Source organism: Rhopalosiphum padi, chromosome 4, assembly GCF_020882245.1.
Source record: "Rhopalosiphum padi isolate XX-2018 chromosome 4, ASM2088224v1, whole genome shotgun sequence".
NCBI lineage: Eukaryota > Metazoa > Arthropoda > Insecta > Hemiptera > Aphididae > Rhopalosiphum > Rhopalosiphum padi.
In genome coordinates this window covers 14438606-14457510 of record NC_083600.1, presented here as the reverse complement: position 1 = coordinate 14457510, position 18905 = coordinate 14438606, and the positions used below count along the sequence as shown (strand labels likewise).

At 29.7% G+C, this 18905-nt stretch overlaps 2 protein-coding genes across 3 annotated transcripts; one reads left to right on the top strand and one right to left on the bottom strand.

The window, feature by feature from the left end:
* Window positions 1–75: 75 nt before the first annotated feature.
* LOC132928793 (DNA repair protein RAD51 homolog 3) lies at window positions 76–16149 on the top strand. Of its 2 annotated transcripts, none has more exons than XM_060993684.1 (9): window positions 76–258; window positions 10232–10338; window positions 10464–10567; window positions 11798–11922; window positions 12002–12108; window positions 12492–12682; window positions 12862–12990; window positions 14374–14565; window positions 15923–16149. In XM_060993684.1, exons 1-9 carry the CDS (start codon window positions 116–118, stop codon window positions 15971–15973), a joined length of 1149 nt encoding a protein of 382 aa, XP_060849667.1. In that variant the 5' UTR covers window positions 76–115; the 3' UTR covers window positions 15974–16149. The 2 variants fall into 2 exon arrangements, with proteins under 2 accessions (XP_060849667.1, XP_060849668.1); XM_060993685.1 differs by having other exon boundaries at window positions 120–258; window positions 10227–10338.
* On the bottom strand, window positions 4158–10132 carry LOC132928790 (transforming growth factor-beta-induced protein ig-h3). Its single transcript, XM_060993680.1, has 12 exons — window positions 9777–10132; window positions 9210–9329; window positions 9050–9114; window positions 8371–8516; window positions 8044–8214; window positions 7341–7472; window positions 7101–7269; window positions 6603–6818; window positions 6224–6361; window positions 5727–6033; window positions 4844–5141; window positions 4158–4481 (listed from the first exon to the last, which is right to left on the bottom strand). Exons 1-12 carry the CDS (start codon window positions 9872–9874, stop codon window positions 4377–4379), a joined length of 1965 nt encoding a protein of 654 aa, XP_060849663.1. The 5' UTR covers window positions 9875–10132; the 3' UTR covers window positions 4158–4376.
* Window positions 16150–18905: the final 2756 nt, after the last annotated feature.

Genomic DNA, 18905 nt, shown 5'->3' with positions numbered 1-18905 from the left:
TTATTGCGTAGCATGAAACGGTATCAGATCTCGTCACCAGTCGATGATAATGTGACGCGCGCCCTTTTCAATTCTTAACCTGAAAAATAAATGGTTCAACATAATACCTACTGTAATGCCTATTATTGTTGATCTATTTGCAAATTGTGATTTTTCGACTTTAAAGTTTAGTCGCCAGAGGTTTTCATCGGAGCATTGTTCGGCTTCCGGCGGAAGACCTAAAACTACCGACACCCACCTTAAGACGTCCGACAGCCGGTGAGTTAAGGATATTATTTTGATCTATAAAAACGAATCGTACCTGCATGGACTGCGGAATTCTGGTCCAGCAGAATCGTCGAATTTTCGTTTCACGGCAGTAGGTGGATAGTAGTTGTAGACGAGTAGACTACGGTCGACGGATGACACACCTCGAATGTTTGGAATTCAGCTGATAACGTTAGTCTGCAATTTAATCTATTCAGTGGCAATACGGTCGGCATTATCAACAGAATATAGCATCATATAAAATGCCAATTTTATAATTATACTGCTTATATCGTTTTTAAATAAAAAATGTAATCATAAATTATTAATTATAATTATTATAATTTGATTTGTGATCAAAGAAGGTGCATTCATCTCTAATCACCAATATCACAATACCTAGTTGTTTGGTAAATCGTTATTAAAATGGTTTTTAATGATTATCTAGTCACTGCTTTAGATAATCGAGATAATTTAGATTTATCTCGAAATCGGAAGAGTAAAAAACTTGGTGGTGACCAAATATTTTTTACGCATTTTACCGATAGTAAAAAAGTTGCTGTTATCTATCAGTCTCACATGTTGGTGTGTTACGAAATCATATAAATATTCTACCGGCGGTATTCTAGAGTCTAAACTTAGACCATTGATTTTGTACTATCTATATTATAAGGGTGGACGTTGGTGTTTCACCAAGCCATGCTCATATTTTTTCTTCAATATTTCAGTTATTCAAAATTGAATTTTGACATTTTTAAATATTCTTCCATTTTTCGAATTTTACTGTAAATTGTTTAGCGTTTAATTTTTCTGAACACTTATTTGATGTACCTAATTCATAATTCGGAAGAGTAATTTCTTAATTATTAAAATGTATAGATAGGTATGTACTATGTACATAGTACATAATAAATATATTAGACCTTAAAAATGGTTTTATAAAAATATAAATTAGATGTTATATGGGTCAGTGACGCCAAAGTTTTTAAAGTGTGATTAGGCAATGAGCAATTTTAAAACTTCGCGGCCACAATACCCATTGGCGTAAAAAATATCCAACTGGGGGAGAGGGCCAAGAGATGGTGTAAAAATATAAATTTTCTCATAATTAAGTTATGACGCTAATATAATGTGGCCTACCTCCAACATGGACTTCGGAGCCACTGATATTGGTTCATTTGGTTCTAGTAGGTAGCTATTGTGTTTGGGACTATTTAAAAAAATTATAAATGTTGAATTTTGATAGATTAATTAGTAAAATTACCTATCAAATCATTATAGAGTCAATTGCCCTTTTACCTTTCCAATCAATTATCGCGGATTTATTATCCTTTGTATACAAAGAAGAGATAACTCGAAAACCACTTGTTCAAATTTTGATTTTTATACGTCAAAGTTATCGGAAAAAACTATCTCATTTATTTTTAAAAATTAATTGTATTACCTATTAATTACATTTTGTTAATTTTATAGTAATTATACAGGTACCTATACATATGGATACAAAATTTAAAATATGATGTAGATAAGTGTAGATAAAATTGAAACTAAAATTAAATAATGATTATTATGATTACACATATTATGCATTTGTTATTCGTAGTAATTATGACGTATCTATATATTTTGAATGTATTGAAACCGATAATTATGTGAATTTGAGAATGTGTATAAACATGTTGATTTTTTTTCTATACAAGAAAGTTTGATTTAAATATTATTTAAAATCAGAATTGGGTACAATTACAAATTACCTATAATACAGTGCTATAGCCAGGATTTTTTCGGGGGGAAGGGGAGAGGGGGTTTAATTTTTGATGGCCAATTATGACAACAAATTAAGTTTGCATTGTATTTCTGATAATTTTATTCATATAATTATACATATTATCAAATCAAGATCAAGTTAGTGTGATAATGCTCTATCATCACAAATGTTTAATGAATTTTTTTCTAAGCTATATTATTCACAATTTTCACAATAAGCCGTACATAAACTAATTTTACAATAAAAAAAATTATATAATAATAAACAATTAAATAACTTAACAAAAAACTTTATTCAGGTCAAACATAATTTTTAGTACACTGTATAAGATATATATTAAAATAGGTACAAACATAACATTCTATGCTACGCCGCGCGCCGTATATTTATTAAGCGCAGCAACAAATCAAACGTCGGAAAAACCTTTTTGTCCGTTTCCAAAAAGATCCGCGTTTATTTTTAACGATTATTGTGGCGTTTACGAATCGTCCGCCGAAATTTGCATTTATATTTCGATAGACCTCACACTTATTGACATATTCGGCAATGAAACAGATCGCCTCGCTAGCGGACCAGTGACTTCAATGGGGCTCACCACTTCCGACGGGCCTTCGTTATGCGTATATCATCATCGGAATGCTGTAGGCGTAACGACAACGAGGGAACCGGCGATTTAGCTTCTACGGCTGGCGTCATCATACCAGTGTTTAGGTTCGCGATCATGCGCCGCATCTGCGGTCCTGCGTAATTGGCCAGCAGGATTAGCGATGGACGATATTCAAGTGGCGTGTCAGGATTCTGTCACGGTTCATTGGAATCGCCATCGCCGCCAGACGTTATTATTTTTATGTTCGGCATCGATCTAAAGTACGGTTTAGCAATTAAACCCGAGAATTCCGAGCTTTCCGAAATCTTCGTGGTTTGAGTGTTTTGCGATTTTTTCATAATGGTTCCCGATGGGTTGGTGTGATTTTGCAATCGACCGTAATATCATTATTATCTTGCATGATTAATTTAGAATACGCGTACAATATTAATGAAAGATTAACGTCAATAGAAACGAGTTCACTCTAAAGAATTATTCGATGTGTACTCTTTGAAAAATAATGAAAATCAACTGCAGTTAGACAAATATTAGGTACATGATGAATATTTTATATTTCAATACTATATGGTTGACAATAGCAATAACAACATATTTTTAATTATTTATTTAGTTGATTGATTATCGGCCAAAGAGAGTACATAAAATAATACAAAATGCAAGAAAAATAATAATAACACAGAAAAAAACAGTTATTATAGAATTTTAAAATTAAGTCTTACCATTGTAGTTATTATTTATTCAAAACATTTACACTAACAGCGAAGTTTAAATTCGTTATCAAAATAAATTTAAAAGCAAGGCTGTTTATTTATTTTTTTTTTTTTGATCAGTCCAATAAGTAGTTAAGATTTAATAACAACTATGATGATTTTGATTATTTTCTATGTTAGCAGCTTTGAGTACATCGAATTTAACACACAATACAGTATATATATAGGTAATAATATTAAAAAGTATAATATGATAACACTTTAAAGATAAAACTACTTTCTATTGTAGTATTATCCTGTCGTCTATGACTATATGCAAAACCCAAATTACCTATTTTTTTTTAAATTTTTTTTTTTAATAACCGTTCTATATCATTATAATTAATAATTAATATCATTTAATTGTATTACTATTATAAAAGCCATTATCTATTTATCTATCTTGGTTATAATTAAATCATTGTTATAACTTATAAGATATCTATTATACTTACTGTGCGTTGCGATATTTATTTTATATTTGATGGAACGCATATATAAATCTTGCTATTATAATATATTGTACCTATAGATCTTGTAAATGAACACTATATTATTATAAATAAATTATGATGTGATAATAAAATATAATAGCTAGGTACCAATTTTAACACACACCGTTGCAAACTACTGATCATAAAATAATAATTATAAATCCGAGTCATCCGAGTGATCCGGCGTAAGGACTAAGGACATAGGATTCTATTAAAATACATATTATACATACATGTGAGTAAAAAGCGAATATGTCTAATCTTATAAAAAATTATTTTTTAGAAATACGATATTTTGATAAATATGTTTTATTTTTTATTAGAATGTAAATTAAAAGTTAACAATTTAACATCATACTAAAAACAATTATACACAGCTGTAATGCTTGTATTAAGATTAAGTTCATGATTTTATGGTGTCTTTAATTGTGTTAATGTGTATTATAAATCGCCTACTAAATTAATAATTTACTAATATTTGCTTATATCTAATGATGTAATATAGTCGATATTCATTCGTTTCTCCGTCTGTATTGTGGTAAAATCAAATCGTCAACCACGTGGATCAGTCCATTGGTCGTCATTATATCCGTTTCGATTATTTCAGCTTCGTTGACCTAATCATAACATTTATTTAAACATAATACATGAATTATTAAATTTGCTATGTCAATTGTTTTTATAATTTAAATCTAAAATAAAAACAACATAAACACAAGCTTGGAAATTATATAGTTACATTGGTACAACTAGAGATGATATGTTAGGATTATTAATATAGTAATATAACTAGTCAACTAGACATTGGAAAGCCTTTTTTTCGGTATTCAAAATTTGATGTGTTTAATAATAGGGATATGATTTTAGGGCTCTATTATATAAAAAATATAGGACAATAAAATTTTATAAACGCAGCTCGGGTATCAATATTTTGACCATTCTAATGATATATATTCAATATTCATAATGAATGTCGTACCATAAGCTTGCCGTCTTCGTTGGACAAGCGGACAATTTCGTTTTTCGTTTTGATCTCGTACTGTTGACGCGTACTGATCAACGCTGACGGCAGGATGCGGTCAGCCTGGTGGTTGTCCAGGATTTGTCGCATACGGGTAGGGTTTGTGAACAACCTGTGCAGTTCGTCGGCCCCGAGTTTTCTAAACGCATAATTCGTAGGTACGAAGTACGTATTGTGCATACCATTGCAGAACTCGTATGACGTCCGATCCTTCGAAAAAGTGCCCAGTACCAGGTCCATCGCTTGCGTGTACAAGCTGAATTATCAAAAATGTATTTTAAATTTAAGTTAATTAGCGCATTTGATCAATATATTTGTAGGAGTGAGTTTGTCCTGTAGTGTTGAAATAGTGCAGTTGCTATATGTGTCTATATAGAAGGAATCAGAATCATGCAGTGTGCGGTGGGTCTTAAACGCTTTTATGAAATATAAAATTTATATAAATTATTAAATAATTAATATGATTATACTTCGTGTTATTATTTTTTAACGTACTTTGTGTTTTATTGTAATTTATTTTTAAAATCTTAAAGTTTAAAAAGTTTATATGAATGAGATTTCAAAAAGTTTATGTTTTGTATAATATTTTACTTCAAATTTCCAAATTTTCAAATTCTAACCTATCGTAGTTATATTTTGATTTATAGAAATTAAGTATTAAAGTGTTTATATTATATTAGAATATGACGTGTTGCAGTATGACGAACTGAAGCATTTAAAGTATTCAAATTTGAATATTTTTGTACCTTTTACCTATATAGGAACGTTAAATTTTAAACGGTTTAAGTTTTGCTTAATTTACCATGTAACCACGTTAAACACATATACCTTTAGTATTTACCTGAAACTATCGTTTTTCCTAATCAGGTCTTCGACGGATATCGTCGGTGGATATAATACATGGTCGACAACATGAACGGCCCCGTTGTAGCCCCGTACAGTTTGAAAGTGAATCCGACGTCCTTCGACGCCGAACTCGTTCTGGACGCACTGCAGACGAAGTTGCTTGCCAGGAGCAAAACTTTCGATAGTTTTTCCGTCATAAATGTTCTCGACTGCCATTATTTGTCTCCCGACGTGAAAATCTACGAACGCTCGGGCAGCACTCGGGTCGGAGCGGATGTGATACATTTCCATAGGATTCATACCTGCATCAAATCAATTGCTAAATATTTATTCACACAATCAAGCTATATAGGTAGATACGTAGAATAACTTCATACGTCATTGGAAAACACGTTCAGGTCATTATATAACCGGGTTGTAATAATTTATACTATTCACTGTGTTCGCGTGAAGAATACTTAATAGACATACATAATTATTGTGGTGACTTACATCTGAAGGCTTGATTGGTCGGCGCAAAAACGGTTAGCGTGTTAAAATTTTCAAACGTTTGCGCGAGTCCGGCAATGTTAACGATTTGTACAAAATCGCTTAGACCCAAATGCTGCATGATCTGCAATGCTGATTTTCCTGGAATTCGCGTTAAGGGTATAATAATAATAAACATAATATATTGTACATATTATAATATTGTGAATAAAAAAAAAAACAAAAGTACCATTATACATGTATTATATAGATGATAGTATTTTTTTATTCCAAATGAAAATTCATTTTTTTAAATTATTTTATATATCTATTCAGCAATACAATATATATTTTGCTTACATATATAATTTACATATTATTTAATATTTTATATTCTATATACCTTCTCCGGAGCTTAGTGGGAAATTTATTGCGTAAATAATTCCATTGGACGATAATTTAAAATCGTTACCGATACAGTTTCCTTGAGCCATCACAGCGTTCGTCCTGTCACAGCTGAATTTTACGTAATTGTTGTCCGCCAGACTCCTGACGTACTGTTCTTCAGTGACAGCACTCAAACAAACAGGTGTCGGCAATATGTGTTTTAACACAAACGCTAAAGAAAATTTCTGATTAAAAACATATGCATTTGAAATAATAATACTATTAAAACTCTGTACATTTGGTATTTGATTGTTTTAATATATTTTTATATAAAGTATAACGAACCCTTAAGATTATTTGTTTGTGATCATATACATAATTTTATATTATTAGGTTACTTAATTGACCTACCTGGTCTTCATTGTAATATAAATATTATTTAATTATGTGCATTTGATGAACAGATACGAATATAAATATTGTAATAGGTAATATATACTAATTTCATACATACCCTTGCTAAGCATCTCATCACTCAATATCCTTCTGAGTTGATTTTGTGGTAGTCTTTGTAATGCTATATCGGTAGGAACCATAACGGTAAGTGTTTGAAATGTTTCTTTTAGACTTTGATGCATACGTGAAACTTCCAGCATTTTTGAAAATATTGATAAGTCTTGGTTCTACAAAGACACAAGGTCCATTTTAAATACTATTGATTAATTTGAATAAAACCTATTAAGTTATCTCAGACCTGGTTGATGATTTGAACCAAATTTCGATTTGAATAACTGTAAGGACTTAGTACGGAATTAATTAAATGCACTACTCCATTTTGAGCGATTCGGTTCTTACGCATTATCGTAACACAATTTATTGTTTCGATCTATAAAAATCAGTTTGCTTAAATCGATTGTTATTCGATAACAATATAACATGAGTTAGTCTTCAAATATTTTAAAACATTACATCTTTTTTAAAATATAAAGTACCATTTAAGTACCTAAAATGTACTTATCAATTATTATCCAATACATTTTTATCCATTAAATATATTCATATAGTTTATATGAAGCAATATATAAAACATGTAAAATATGTATAATCATAAATTATTCATAATGAATGACGAAAATACTTGAAATCGTTTAAGATAAATGTTTATGTATAACCGTATGGTACCAAATTTTTCGAATGTTTTCATAATTAAAATATGCATAACTATATGCATGTATTATATTTTTAAATTGTAATATTATTACGTTTAGAAATGATAGGTATTTAGGTATATAAATACTCATTCATCTATTTTTTGCATGTTCAATTTTGTTTGATAATTTCATTATAAGTTTAAATGTGTACATGTTATGCTGCAACTTATTTACTCACGTAGTGCAGTGAGTTATATTAGTAATATTATTAAAATTATTATATGTTATTGGGAAAATTTCACTCACTTTTGTAGAGTACTTATTAAACCTTAATTGAAGTCCATCATTTAACGTGTTCAACAACACGTCGGAAGATACGTTTTGTGTCACGATCCTCAAGGGTACCACGTGATATCTTAGTATCTCGATGGCCGATTCGTAAGACTCCATGGCCGACCGAAATGTGTTATCCATTTTCTACAGTCGCGCGCCACACAGAATACAAAAAAAAAGATTAAATATTTATTATACCTAATGTCATTCGAATGGATTTTGTGTATGTTACGAAGTATAATAATATTAATAATAATAAACTAATAACTAATAGCAATAATAATAAATGAATTAATATACGGAAAAAGCTTCGTCGGTGGGAACGAATATCGTATACGGACCGCCGCTGGTCAACGAATCGTATAAGCCGTGTTGCCGGGCGTACCGGACGAATTCGCGTGCGCCGAGTTCTTGAGCGGTTTCCATCACATTTTTTGACAGTTTCACTGTAAATATTAAAAAAATTGTTGACTGGTTTTCGGGGGCCGTATCATTTGCTGCTCGAACATGTATTATGTATATTATTTGTATGTATAAGGCAATTCTTTTTCTATTTTATGTTCTATATTTAATATCTTATCACGGTCGTTTCTATTTTATTAATATATAAAATTGAAAATATGGGTTGTTGCTTAAATGTAGCTAATGAAACTAAGAAAAAAAATTGCTGCGGTTATAATATTTAAAATTTCTTGACAACATTTTATAGTGTTGTATAATACACAGATAATATATTATATAGAAAACAATGCTCACTATAGTTATGTAGTATATTACTTATATACTTGCAGGATGCAGCACTATATACAAAAACCTTTACCATTATTATATCATAAACCAAAAAACTGACCAGGACACAACGAAACGGTGCCACGTTAAGCAAATTATTATTATCTACATAATATTATGTAACGCATAATTTATGATTATATTATACGAATATATAATATACTGTAGTTATATTATTATGTTTACTCACCACCGGTGCATCCTGGACATCCATACATCGATTTGAACCCCAAGCAGCATTCATACCTCACGATTCTATACTCGGAGAAAGAGAAAAAAATTAAAAATTAAATTGTTTCATGACGGCCGGGTGACTGCAATCGTCGCAGTCCAGAGTCGAATCACTCAACGTATTCTGTCCACAAGTGCGATGTTGCTGCTGGCGATCGTCTATTGGCCAACTACGCTCCCTGTGCGATGTCGCTAAGCCGTTACCTGACGAAATCTCTTCGACAGCGCAAACATTGGGCCTGGAAATCGAATTGGTCAAAAATACCTATCTCAAAGATTTTGCTACACGACAGCAAGTTATGTTATGTTATATATAAATCGGCACTAGTCCAGTGTTATACATCGTTTATATAAATTATTAAATCGGACGCTTCTATTTTGGAGAAACAAAAAATATGTTTCGTGAATTTGTGTTACTAAATAATTTAATAATGCGATACAAATGGGTGAACAATTGTTCTTTTACATGAATTTTAATTTAACAAATAATTTATACAATATTAGAGTAATGCACTAACACGCAGGTAACTACGTTTTATTTTTTCCTTCATAAAATGTGTCATTTATATTTCCGATTGTGTTTAAATTCAAAGTTAATCGACGGTTTTATGTATCATTGTTTAAGGACCATAAAATATAAAGATAACGATTATTGGTCAGTGTGCAGTGTATTATAAATGACTTACCCATATTTGTGAAGCGTAGTGTTTCTGTTGTGATGATAATTTCCATAAACCACATCGTACGTCAACATCAAACTCGTTAAAACAATAGTTACAATCATAGCTGATGATATACTGTGTATAATAGCTGTGAACTTTTTGAATAATAAAACTGTTATGGTAATTACTAACTATAGTGGGTGGGCTTTATATATGCGATTTTGACCACCGGAAGATTCTGTGTAAGTAATTAAATTGAAAAAAAAATATCCCAATGGATTCGTCTTTGACCCATATGTACATATTATAATGTAACAAATATTTGCAATCGTCATATATGCCTCACGTAATGTCTAAGATTAAATTATAAATGCGTATCTATTATGAGGACGGTGTGCGTATGCAATTGAACTTATATAGTATTGTTGATTTTTTTTTGTCGTGATTAAAAATTAACCTAATTTTTTTAAACAGAACAGTATAATCATGAACCGGCCTATTTGGACATTGCCTTTAAGCAAGCACACGATAAATAAACTAGATAAACTTGGATACAAGTGTTGTGAAGATTTGATCGATTCACTTGGTAATATTTATTTTTTTTGTATTTATTATAATTTTTTTATGTGTATTGTATATATTATGAAGTGATTGGAAAAACTATTGTCAATTTTATTTGATTGTATAAGATTTTTGCATGGCATATTTTAGACGATCCTGAAAAGAAATCAAAGGTTTTACGAAAACATATGGAATCAGAATCTGAAATCCGTGATATGCTGAAAACTCCTAAATACAAGACTGCTGCAGAATTAGTAAGTGGATTTGTTTAATAACTTATTATTAAAACTGAATTTAAAACCCTATAAAATGCATTTAAAATCTTAAAACTGCACTTATATCGGACACCTTAAATCCCCAAAAATATAAAAGTAACAATATTTTCTATAAAAGTATAAAAAAACTAAATGTTTGTTAACTCGTACATATTTATTGTATACAATATACATGTATACATATCTATGGAGTATTGGAGTACATACAGTTGCACCATTTTATACAGATGCTTTAGATTACTGTTTTTGTTTATAATTTTCAAAATCACATCACATTGAAGCAAATAGTCGTGGTTATTTTATTTCACATATTTTGAATAAAATACATATTATTTCATATTTCAACTATAAAAGTATAAACATGTAAAATGCATATTCTGCGGTATATGTTTATATTTTAACCATTGGTGGGTGGTGAGAGAAGAAAATAGAATATTATCTACCCTAAAAATACCCAAGTTTTATATAAACTATAGTAGAGTTTGTTATTTGATTTTTATCTTGTTTTAATTGTTATATTTTACTCGTACAACTATAATAGAAGATAAGATTTAATATTTAAGATTATTCTACAACTACCCATTCTACAGTAAAATTAGTATGCGTTTTGACTTTTAACATTGCCATTGTTATGTATATTACGAGTGTGCTGTGTTGCATGTTGTTTATGAATCGAATTAATCTTAATATTTTCATTAAAAATACTAAAAATATAAAGTATAAGTTTAAATCCTCGACAGTTTATTGAAAAATTTTCTTACACAGTTTTTATAACCGGAAAACAACTATTCTTTTAATATTTGTGACCAAGCATTTATAACAAAAAGTCATATTTTTTCTCTTTTATTTTTGCATATTATTTTTGTACTTAATTTTTAATAAACCAAAACAATTTTACGAGTATTTTATAATGATTGACTTCTTCGCAGGTAATCTAATATTGATATGTCATTATGGTTATTTGTAAAATATATAATTATTTTATTATATCACTTAAACAATAAAAAGGTCTTTTTTTAAAAGGGACGTGGGATTATTGAAAAATTAAAAGGGGGGCATAGAATAAAAAAATGTTACGGAAACCACTGATTAATAGCATTATAAGCTTAACGTATATATAAATGCAGAAAAAGTAATTTATTATAGTTATGACGGGAAAACTCATACATTATATATATTATACATATTTCATCTTTTGCTGTACTGCAGGATATTGAACGTGATAGTATTGCTACGTTCTGCAAGTCCATCGACGAACTTTTAAACGGCGGTGTTCAAGTTGGACGGATAACAGAATTGTCTGGAGCTCCAGGCTCGGGTAAAAGTCAATTAAGGTAAACGTTTTTAACATTACTGACAGTAAATATAATTAATAAATCCTCGTTTGACTGTATTTTTCCCATAATTTTTCAGCATGCAACTCTGTGTATCCGTTCAAATACCGGTGTGTTTTGAAGGACTACAAGCTGAAGCAATTTATGTCGATACAAACTCAAATTTTTCCGAACTTCGGTTAACAGGTATAGGTTATCTATTTAGTACTTAAATGTAAAACACAAAAATATATACTGCTATAGATTTATTATGTGAACATAAAAAATAATAACAACGTCATATTAAGGTATATTATATTATTATGCATTTTAGTTAAGATTCACGTCATCTCATATAATTTCAAATTATTTAATTTTTTTTTTATTTAATAACATTTTTCAAATTTTATACTCTAGCACTAGTGTTATCATAAATTTTTTTATAAATAATGCATAAATTAGTAAATTTTGCGTTCTGTATACATTTTTTAAAATTTAATATCACTGCTCCGCGTTATTGTCGTTACGATGTTATTAGTATTTAAACATGACAATGATGATATCAAGTGGCTCGTTATATTCGTTTTCAGAAATGATCGACGCTTTCCTCGGCCATGTGTCTAAAGTATTATCGGGACCCATCGATTTCAAAGGAGCAGCCAATAGCGAGTTGCTAAAGAGTCTGACCACCGCTAGCATGCTGAGTAAAATACACAGGGTTCAAATGAATGACCTAAACCAGCTGTACGCTTTGTATACGACTCTCGAACGTCATCCGAACGTATATATACACATCATAGTATATTAGTATTATAATGCATTATAAATTATATAATAACAATATATTATATTATTATAATAATCGATAATTTTTTTTTATACAATATACGATTGTTATCGTAATAACGCGCATTGGTTCATTGACGTTTATTATTATATCTCCAATGGTTATTATTACAGGTGAAATTAATTGTGGTGGACAGTTTCGTCATGCCGCTGTACCAGGTGGAAAATTCGCTGAGAAAGAATACGCTGGTCCACAGCGCTCTGGATCTATTGCAAACCATCGCTTGCGAACACGATCTGGCTGTAAGTGACAATATAATATTAGCTATCGTATATAATTAAGCATCTAAAATAATCGTCATTTCGTTTTTAATCAGAACGCATTTATAACCCGTCTTATGACCATACATGTACAACATATTATGCTGTATAGTTTGTTTTTCGCTACACAATAGACTTTTTGTTGGTATATTATGTACAAAAAGAAATAATAGCACAATATATAATATAATATTATGACGTGGACTATCGTATTATCGTTTCAACTAGGCCTGCGCATTTTAAGGTGTGCGTTGCTAAAATTTGTTCGAAGGTTAGGTGTAACGATGTGTAATATAGTCAGCATATATCAGGGTCAATTGTTTTTGCAGACCAATATATAGCTTTATCGAACAATTTTATTTAATGCATTGTATGTGTAGCAGATACTGTACAAAATAAATTGTTAGGTCGAGATTGCAATACTGGTGTACATATCATATTATTATAAATGTTCGCGGCACGGCCTACATGGCTACATCTGTTGTATTAAATTTACGCATTTAGTTCAACTCGGCCCGTAAGAATTTTCAGATAGTTTTGTTTTAAAAATAATAAGTAAACCACGCATTGTGAGTTTGAATAATTTACGAACGATTAATGAAAAATAAAACATTTTTATTGTCATAAGCATAAAATAACAAATGCGAAGAGCGAATTTAACACTCAATGCATATTCATTTATGTGGGTTTTAGTAGTTGCTTATCTATGTATTTTGGTGGTTTACCTTAATATATAAAAAATATAACATCCATTAAGTAGGACAAGTATATAAGTATCGGATAAAGTATTAATTTTGTCAAAAAAAAAAAAAAATTATTATTCAATGTTGACTTGGATCTCGATTTCGAGTAATACATTATTTGTTGTATAGTTTATATTTGGTGTAGTTACAGAAAAGTGATTATTTTAACAGTGAATGATAATTTTTAAAAGCATAACATTTTTTAATTTTTTGAAAAACTGAAAATGCGTGTAAATAAGTAATTATTATAAATTAATATTTTGTACTGTATTTATTTTACTACTTAATATGCATTTTTGTTGGCAAAGTCACTATATATACTTCATTGATTTTAAAATTCCAATCTAAATATCAAACAAATTATAACTTATTATTATACATGTTAAATTTGAATATAACATTTAGAATTTCAAATTTTACATTAAAAAAAATCGAATAAGTAATAAATATATTGTAGATAGTTTTCGAAATAAGGAGTTAACGCTGTAAAGAGTAACTTTGCTAACCTATAACTACTTTATTTGCTTGATGTTCATTTTTTTTTACACAATATGCGTAGATATCTGATTAGCTTATTGTCGTATACTTATGTATCGGATTTACATTTGATATACAATCACAGGTGGTGCTTACTAACGATCTGACAACCGCAATCACCGAAAACGGAGCAGAAGTCTTTCCGGCGTTAGGTGAATCGTTCGGTCATCGTGTTCAATATAGACTTCTGCTGAGCAAAATTCCCAACCGACCTAACGAGTACGCAGCGCTCCTGAAGAAAAGCGTCGAACACGGTCGTTCCGCTGCTCGGTTTACAGTGAGCATATTATCTATACCTAAATTTTATATATAATTCACTAGGTATTTATTATTAATATAAAATACTATAATATAGTGCTAATAGTTTGTAATAATCTGTGAAGTGGTGAATTTTAATACACTAAACAGCTGCTGTTCGAAATGCGCATGCTGCTCTTTTGCATTAAAAGTTACCAATATATATATACAAAAACCTGCTTTTAAAAGTTAATTTAAAAATGCAAAATTAAAAATAGAAAATATTATTACGCAGTCGTATTACCAACAGACGTCAATTGTTTAGTTTTTAAATATCTAGATTATTTTATTAGGGTATTACACTATAACGTGATAATTGAGTATATAGTTTATTATAATTTGAATCGTGAAATCACGTCACCGCAGTAGCTAAGTGAAATTAGTTTAATCTTGCGTTCCAAAGTTATATAATTTCTCGTGTAAATCATAATATTAGTTCGAACAAACACATGCGGCAATGGTCAAGCAAATAATATAAATTATGATTATAACGATTGTTAATAATATAATAATAATCACATATGTCGTACCTGATACCCCTGTTAAATATATAATATTTTATATGATGAGTCGATTTTTTTTCTTCCGTCAAAGGCCGCTAACGGGATTTTATTCGTGATTAATTAGACCGTTCCACTGAAATAATAACAAAAGTAAATATGCGTGTCATTGCAGGCGGCAAACCGCTAATTATTTCTTAATACTCTGTTTCAAACAGTCATCGTACGCACGTTAGCTAAAGGTATTTAGTATTTACTATCGTACACTCAATAGTATCTGTTTACTATCTTCAATATGTATTTTTACCTTATCAAGAAATATGTTTTTACAATTGTTCGCATATTCTACCCCATAGATATTAAAAACGAAACGTGCATACTTGCGAAATTTTTATTTTAAAATTATATGTAGCTTTGTAGGTAATAAGTAGGTACATACTCATCTATCGATAACAGTTGATAATAAACGCATTTTATGATTGACTCATTAATCATTTCAATTATATAAACGGTTACTGATTATAGGTATTAAGACATTTTGAAAACAATTACACGCGCACAATATTTTAAGCGAGTATTAAAATATTCGTTTTTTTTACACCTAAAATCAAATTTTCAGTATCGTTCACTGATTTTAAAATAATAAATATAATATAAATCACGACTTACTGTTGATATTTGACATAATATATATAGTTTGTAGTATATGGATTATATTGAATGTATTGTTATACATAATTATGTATAGGTTTCACAGGTGCTACTACTGCTACTAGGGTAGGTGTTTGAGAAATTTTAGTGTCTGGTGTCTCAAATGTTATCAATTTTTTTTTATAGATTTCATCGAACGGAGTGCGTGATCTGCCTTCGGAAGAATCGTCGCAATAGACGAAGGAATGATCGGAAATTAAAAAAAAATATATGATGTTCCATACATTTATTGTAATACAGTGATAATTATACATAGGTACGCATAGTATAAATTATAAATTAAAATAATATTTGTACAGAAATAAAATAAACTACATAATAATAATAATAATAAAAATAAATTATCAAAAATAGTGTATGCCTACTTAATTATTTTACATTTGGGTACCTATACACAGACGCGTATAAGTATACTTGCATAGTTTAACGACCCGTAATGTAAAAAAGATACTTTCAAAACGGCTGTATAACGTAGTTCGTAGACTCACGCACACGTACATAACATTATAATATTATACAATGGTGTTACCCGGCACCTATTATTATTTATGGCGCACACTATTCACATGTCTCGGAAAAAGGTTTCACGGCAGGACGGACGTCGGTGGTGACGAGGCAAGGTAAGAAAAATAATAGTAAAAGCTACTTATAACGATAAGTGTCCGTCAAAATAATATTATAATGATGTATTGATTTGCAGCAGTCTGCGCGCACGTCGTTCGACGAACTTTTTGCACTGGTACACACATGCATGAACCTGTATGTATAATTTATGTGGAGTGATTTATTTTATATTTAATTGAGGCTTTACTGATTTCGGAATTCAAGTCATTTCTAAATACTTATACTAATATATTTAAGAATTATATTTTTCTTCTAAGGATTTCAATATAATTATTATATTACTATTTAAATATCAAATATTGGATGAGTATTTTTAATCTTATCAGTATGTAAGTGTACTGATGAGTGATGAGTAATGACTATATTAGTCTAATTATTAATCCTGAATCAATAATTTAAGCTTTCCTTGTAAATGGTATTTTTTTAGTTCAAAACATAAATATTAAAATAAAAGTTTATTGAGTACCTTGAAGCTTCTATACGAATAGGCAAATTTCACATTGTCATAAGTATATATATTTTCGTTTGTTATAGGCTATTGCAGTATTGCGAACAATATACATTTATTTTTTTAAGATAATCGTGTACCGATATTTGTTGTCTTTCACACATTTAACATAGTAAAAAGTGAAAACCACCGATCGATGTATTGAAGCGATAAATTTATATGTATAAAAAACAGATTTTAATTCAGCATGAAATATATGTGAACTCGAACAGACCTTTTTTTAAACCTCGCTCCCTAATTTCTAAAAAAATTTGATTTGAAAGTTTGAAAATTTTTAAAATGTATATATTGCTTTAAGAAATATCTAAAATTAAATCGAAAAAAGTGGCCTGATCGATTGATTTTAATAAAAATCTCATCATGTGTATTTTTCACGTTGAATTAAAATCTGTTTTTACAATATTTATCGCTTTAACACATCAATTGTGTTGGAGTATGACGCAAAATGGGTGGTTTTTACTTATAAATATGTTGCATTACACGTGAAAGATAGAGACAATGAATGTCGGTACTCGCAATCCCCTTAAATAATACGATTTTCGAACACAGCCGACGACCAATACATTATGATTTATGATGTTTAACATAATATGACCATTTTTAATTTTCACCGTGGACCGGTATATACAGTTTTAGACCGGAAGTCGTCCATTACGTTTACGTATGATACAGTCTTATCAACTAGAACAATATGCGCGGCATTTCTTCAAAAGCGCCGAAATTGCTACAATCGTCTCGATATCATGCTAAGGCCTGTAGTCTGTACGGCTTACGGCGATTACGAATATATTTTTATATATAAAGATCGCCCACATAACTGCAGTTATAGCAGACGCGTTGCACTATATGTATATAATATAATAATAGTATATAATCCAGTGTTCCTCTTACGCTTTATAATTATATTTAATCTCAAAATCGCAAACGCATAAATATATATTATAGCCTAACCTCTCTCCCTCGCCCAAACTTCGTGTTAGAATATAGTTCGAGTGTAAAATATACATGTATAAATATTTTTTATGCAACCACTGAAGCAATATTGTCGATGAAATGCAGCAATCTGATTATAATTTATTGATTAATTCGTTTAATAATATTCTGTGAGACGTGGTTTTTTAGTTGTTGGACATACATTAACACAAAGAGAATAATACAGTAATGGCAATTTATAAGTATCATAAGTGTATATATATATATATATATATATATAGGTACCTATGTATAATATTAACGATTATTGTCGTTATCGAAAAAAAACCGATTACTTTTTTCAATCGACGGATAATCATATGGTGTAGACTAAATAAAGATTATATGTATATACTAAATTATATATAACGTGTTAATAGGAATTAAACAGTCTCCTGCTAATATCATATAATTCAATATAATAGTATGAATGGTTTGCATTGCGTGCGTCATAATTTTTGTTTTAAAATTTCGTATACGCGTTATATTAATAATATTATTACACGGCCCATTAGAATGTGTTAATATTATATTCTTAATAAATTACTGCTGGAATAATAATTACAATCAAAAATAAATTTCAAATGTATATATCATTCGATGTAACCGGTACTTATATACATAACAATAGTTAACAGTTCGTTATAAAACAATACTCGTATCCCTATACTAATTGAAAACAAATCGACGTGGTCGATACGATTGTCGAATAAATTATGTCGGGAGAGCCTGCGACAGTGCGACTATAATATAATTCACGGTGTCTTCGTCCTCATTGCAATCGGAAACTCTGGTCTCTTGGTAAAATACATCGCAAGCTCGTCCTAATTGAAAGGCATGTGGAGGGATGAACACTTTTAAATGCTACGGGTTTATTATATATTATCCTGTACGCCACATCGATGTGCGTTTTTAGACTATTAAATTTGATTCGAAAGTTTGACATTATAATAATGACTATGTTTAAGTGATTAAAAATGCAAATGCGTGTATATGATTTATTAA

Coding starts and splice junctions, on each gene's coding strand:
- LOC132928793 (XM_060993684.1), top strand. CDS start 116: ATGCCTATTATTGTTGATCTATTTGCAAATTGTGATTTTTCGACTTTA. Junction 12,109..12,491: donor TTCCGAACTTCGGTTAACAG/GTATAGGTTATC, acceptor ATTCGTTTTCAG/AAATGATCGACGCTTTCCTC. Junction 14,566..15,922: donor GTTCCGCTGCTCGGTTTACA/GTGAGCATATTA, acceptor TTTTTTTTATAG/ATTTCATCGAACGGAGTGCG.
- LOC132928790 (XM_060993680.1), bottom strand. CDS start 9,874: ATGATTGTAACTATTGTTTTAACGAGTTTGATGTTGACGTACGATGTG. Junction 7,473..8,043: donor TTAATAAGTACTCTACAAAA/GTGAGTGAAATT, acceptor TGATTTTTATAG/ATCGAAACAATAAATTGTGT. Junction 5,142..5,726: donor AGGAAAAACGATAGTTTCAG/GTAAATACTAAA, acceptor TTGATAATTCAG/CTTGTACACGCAAGCGATGG.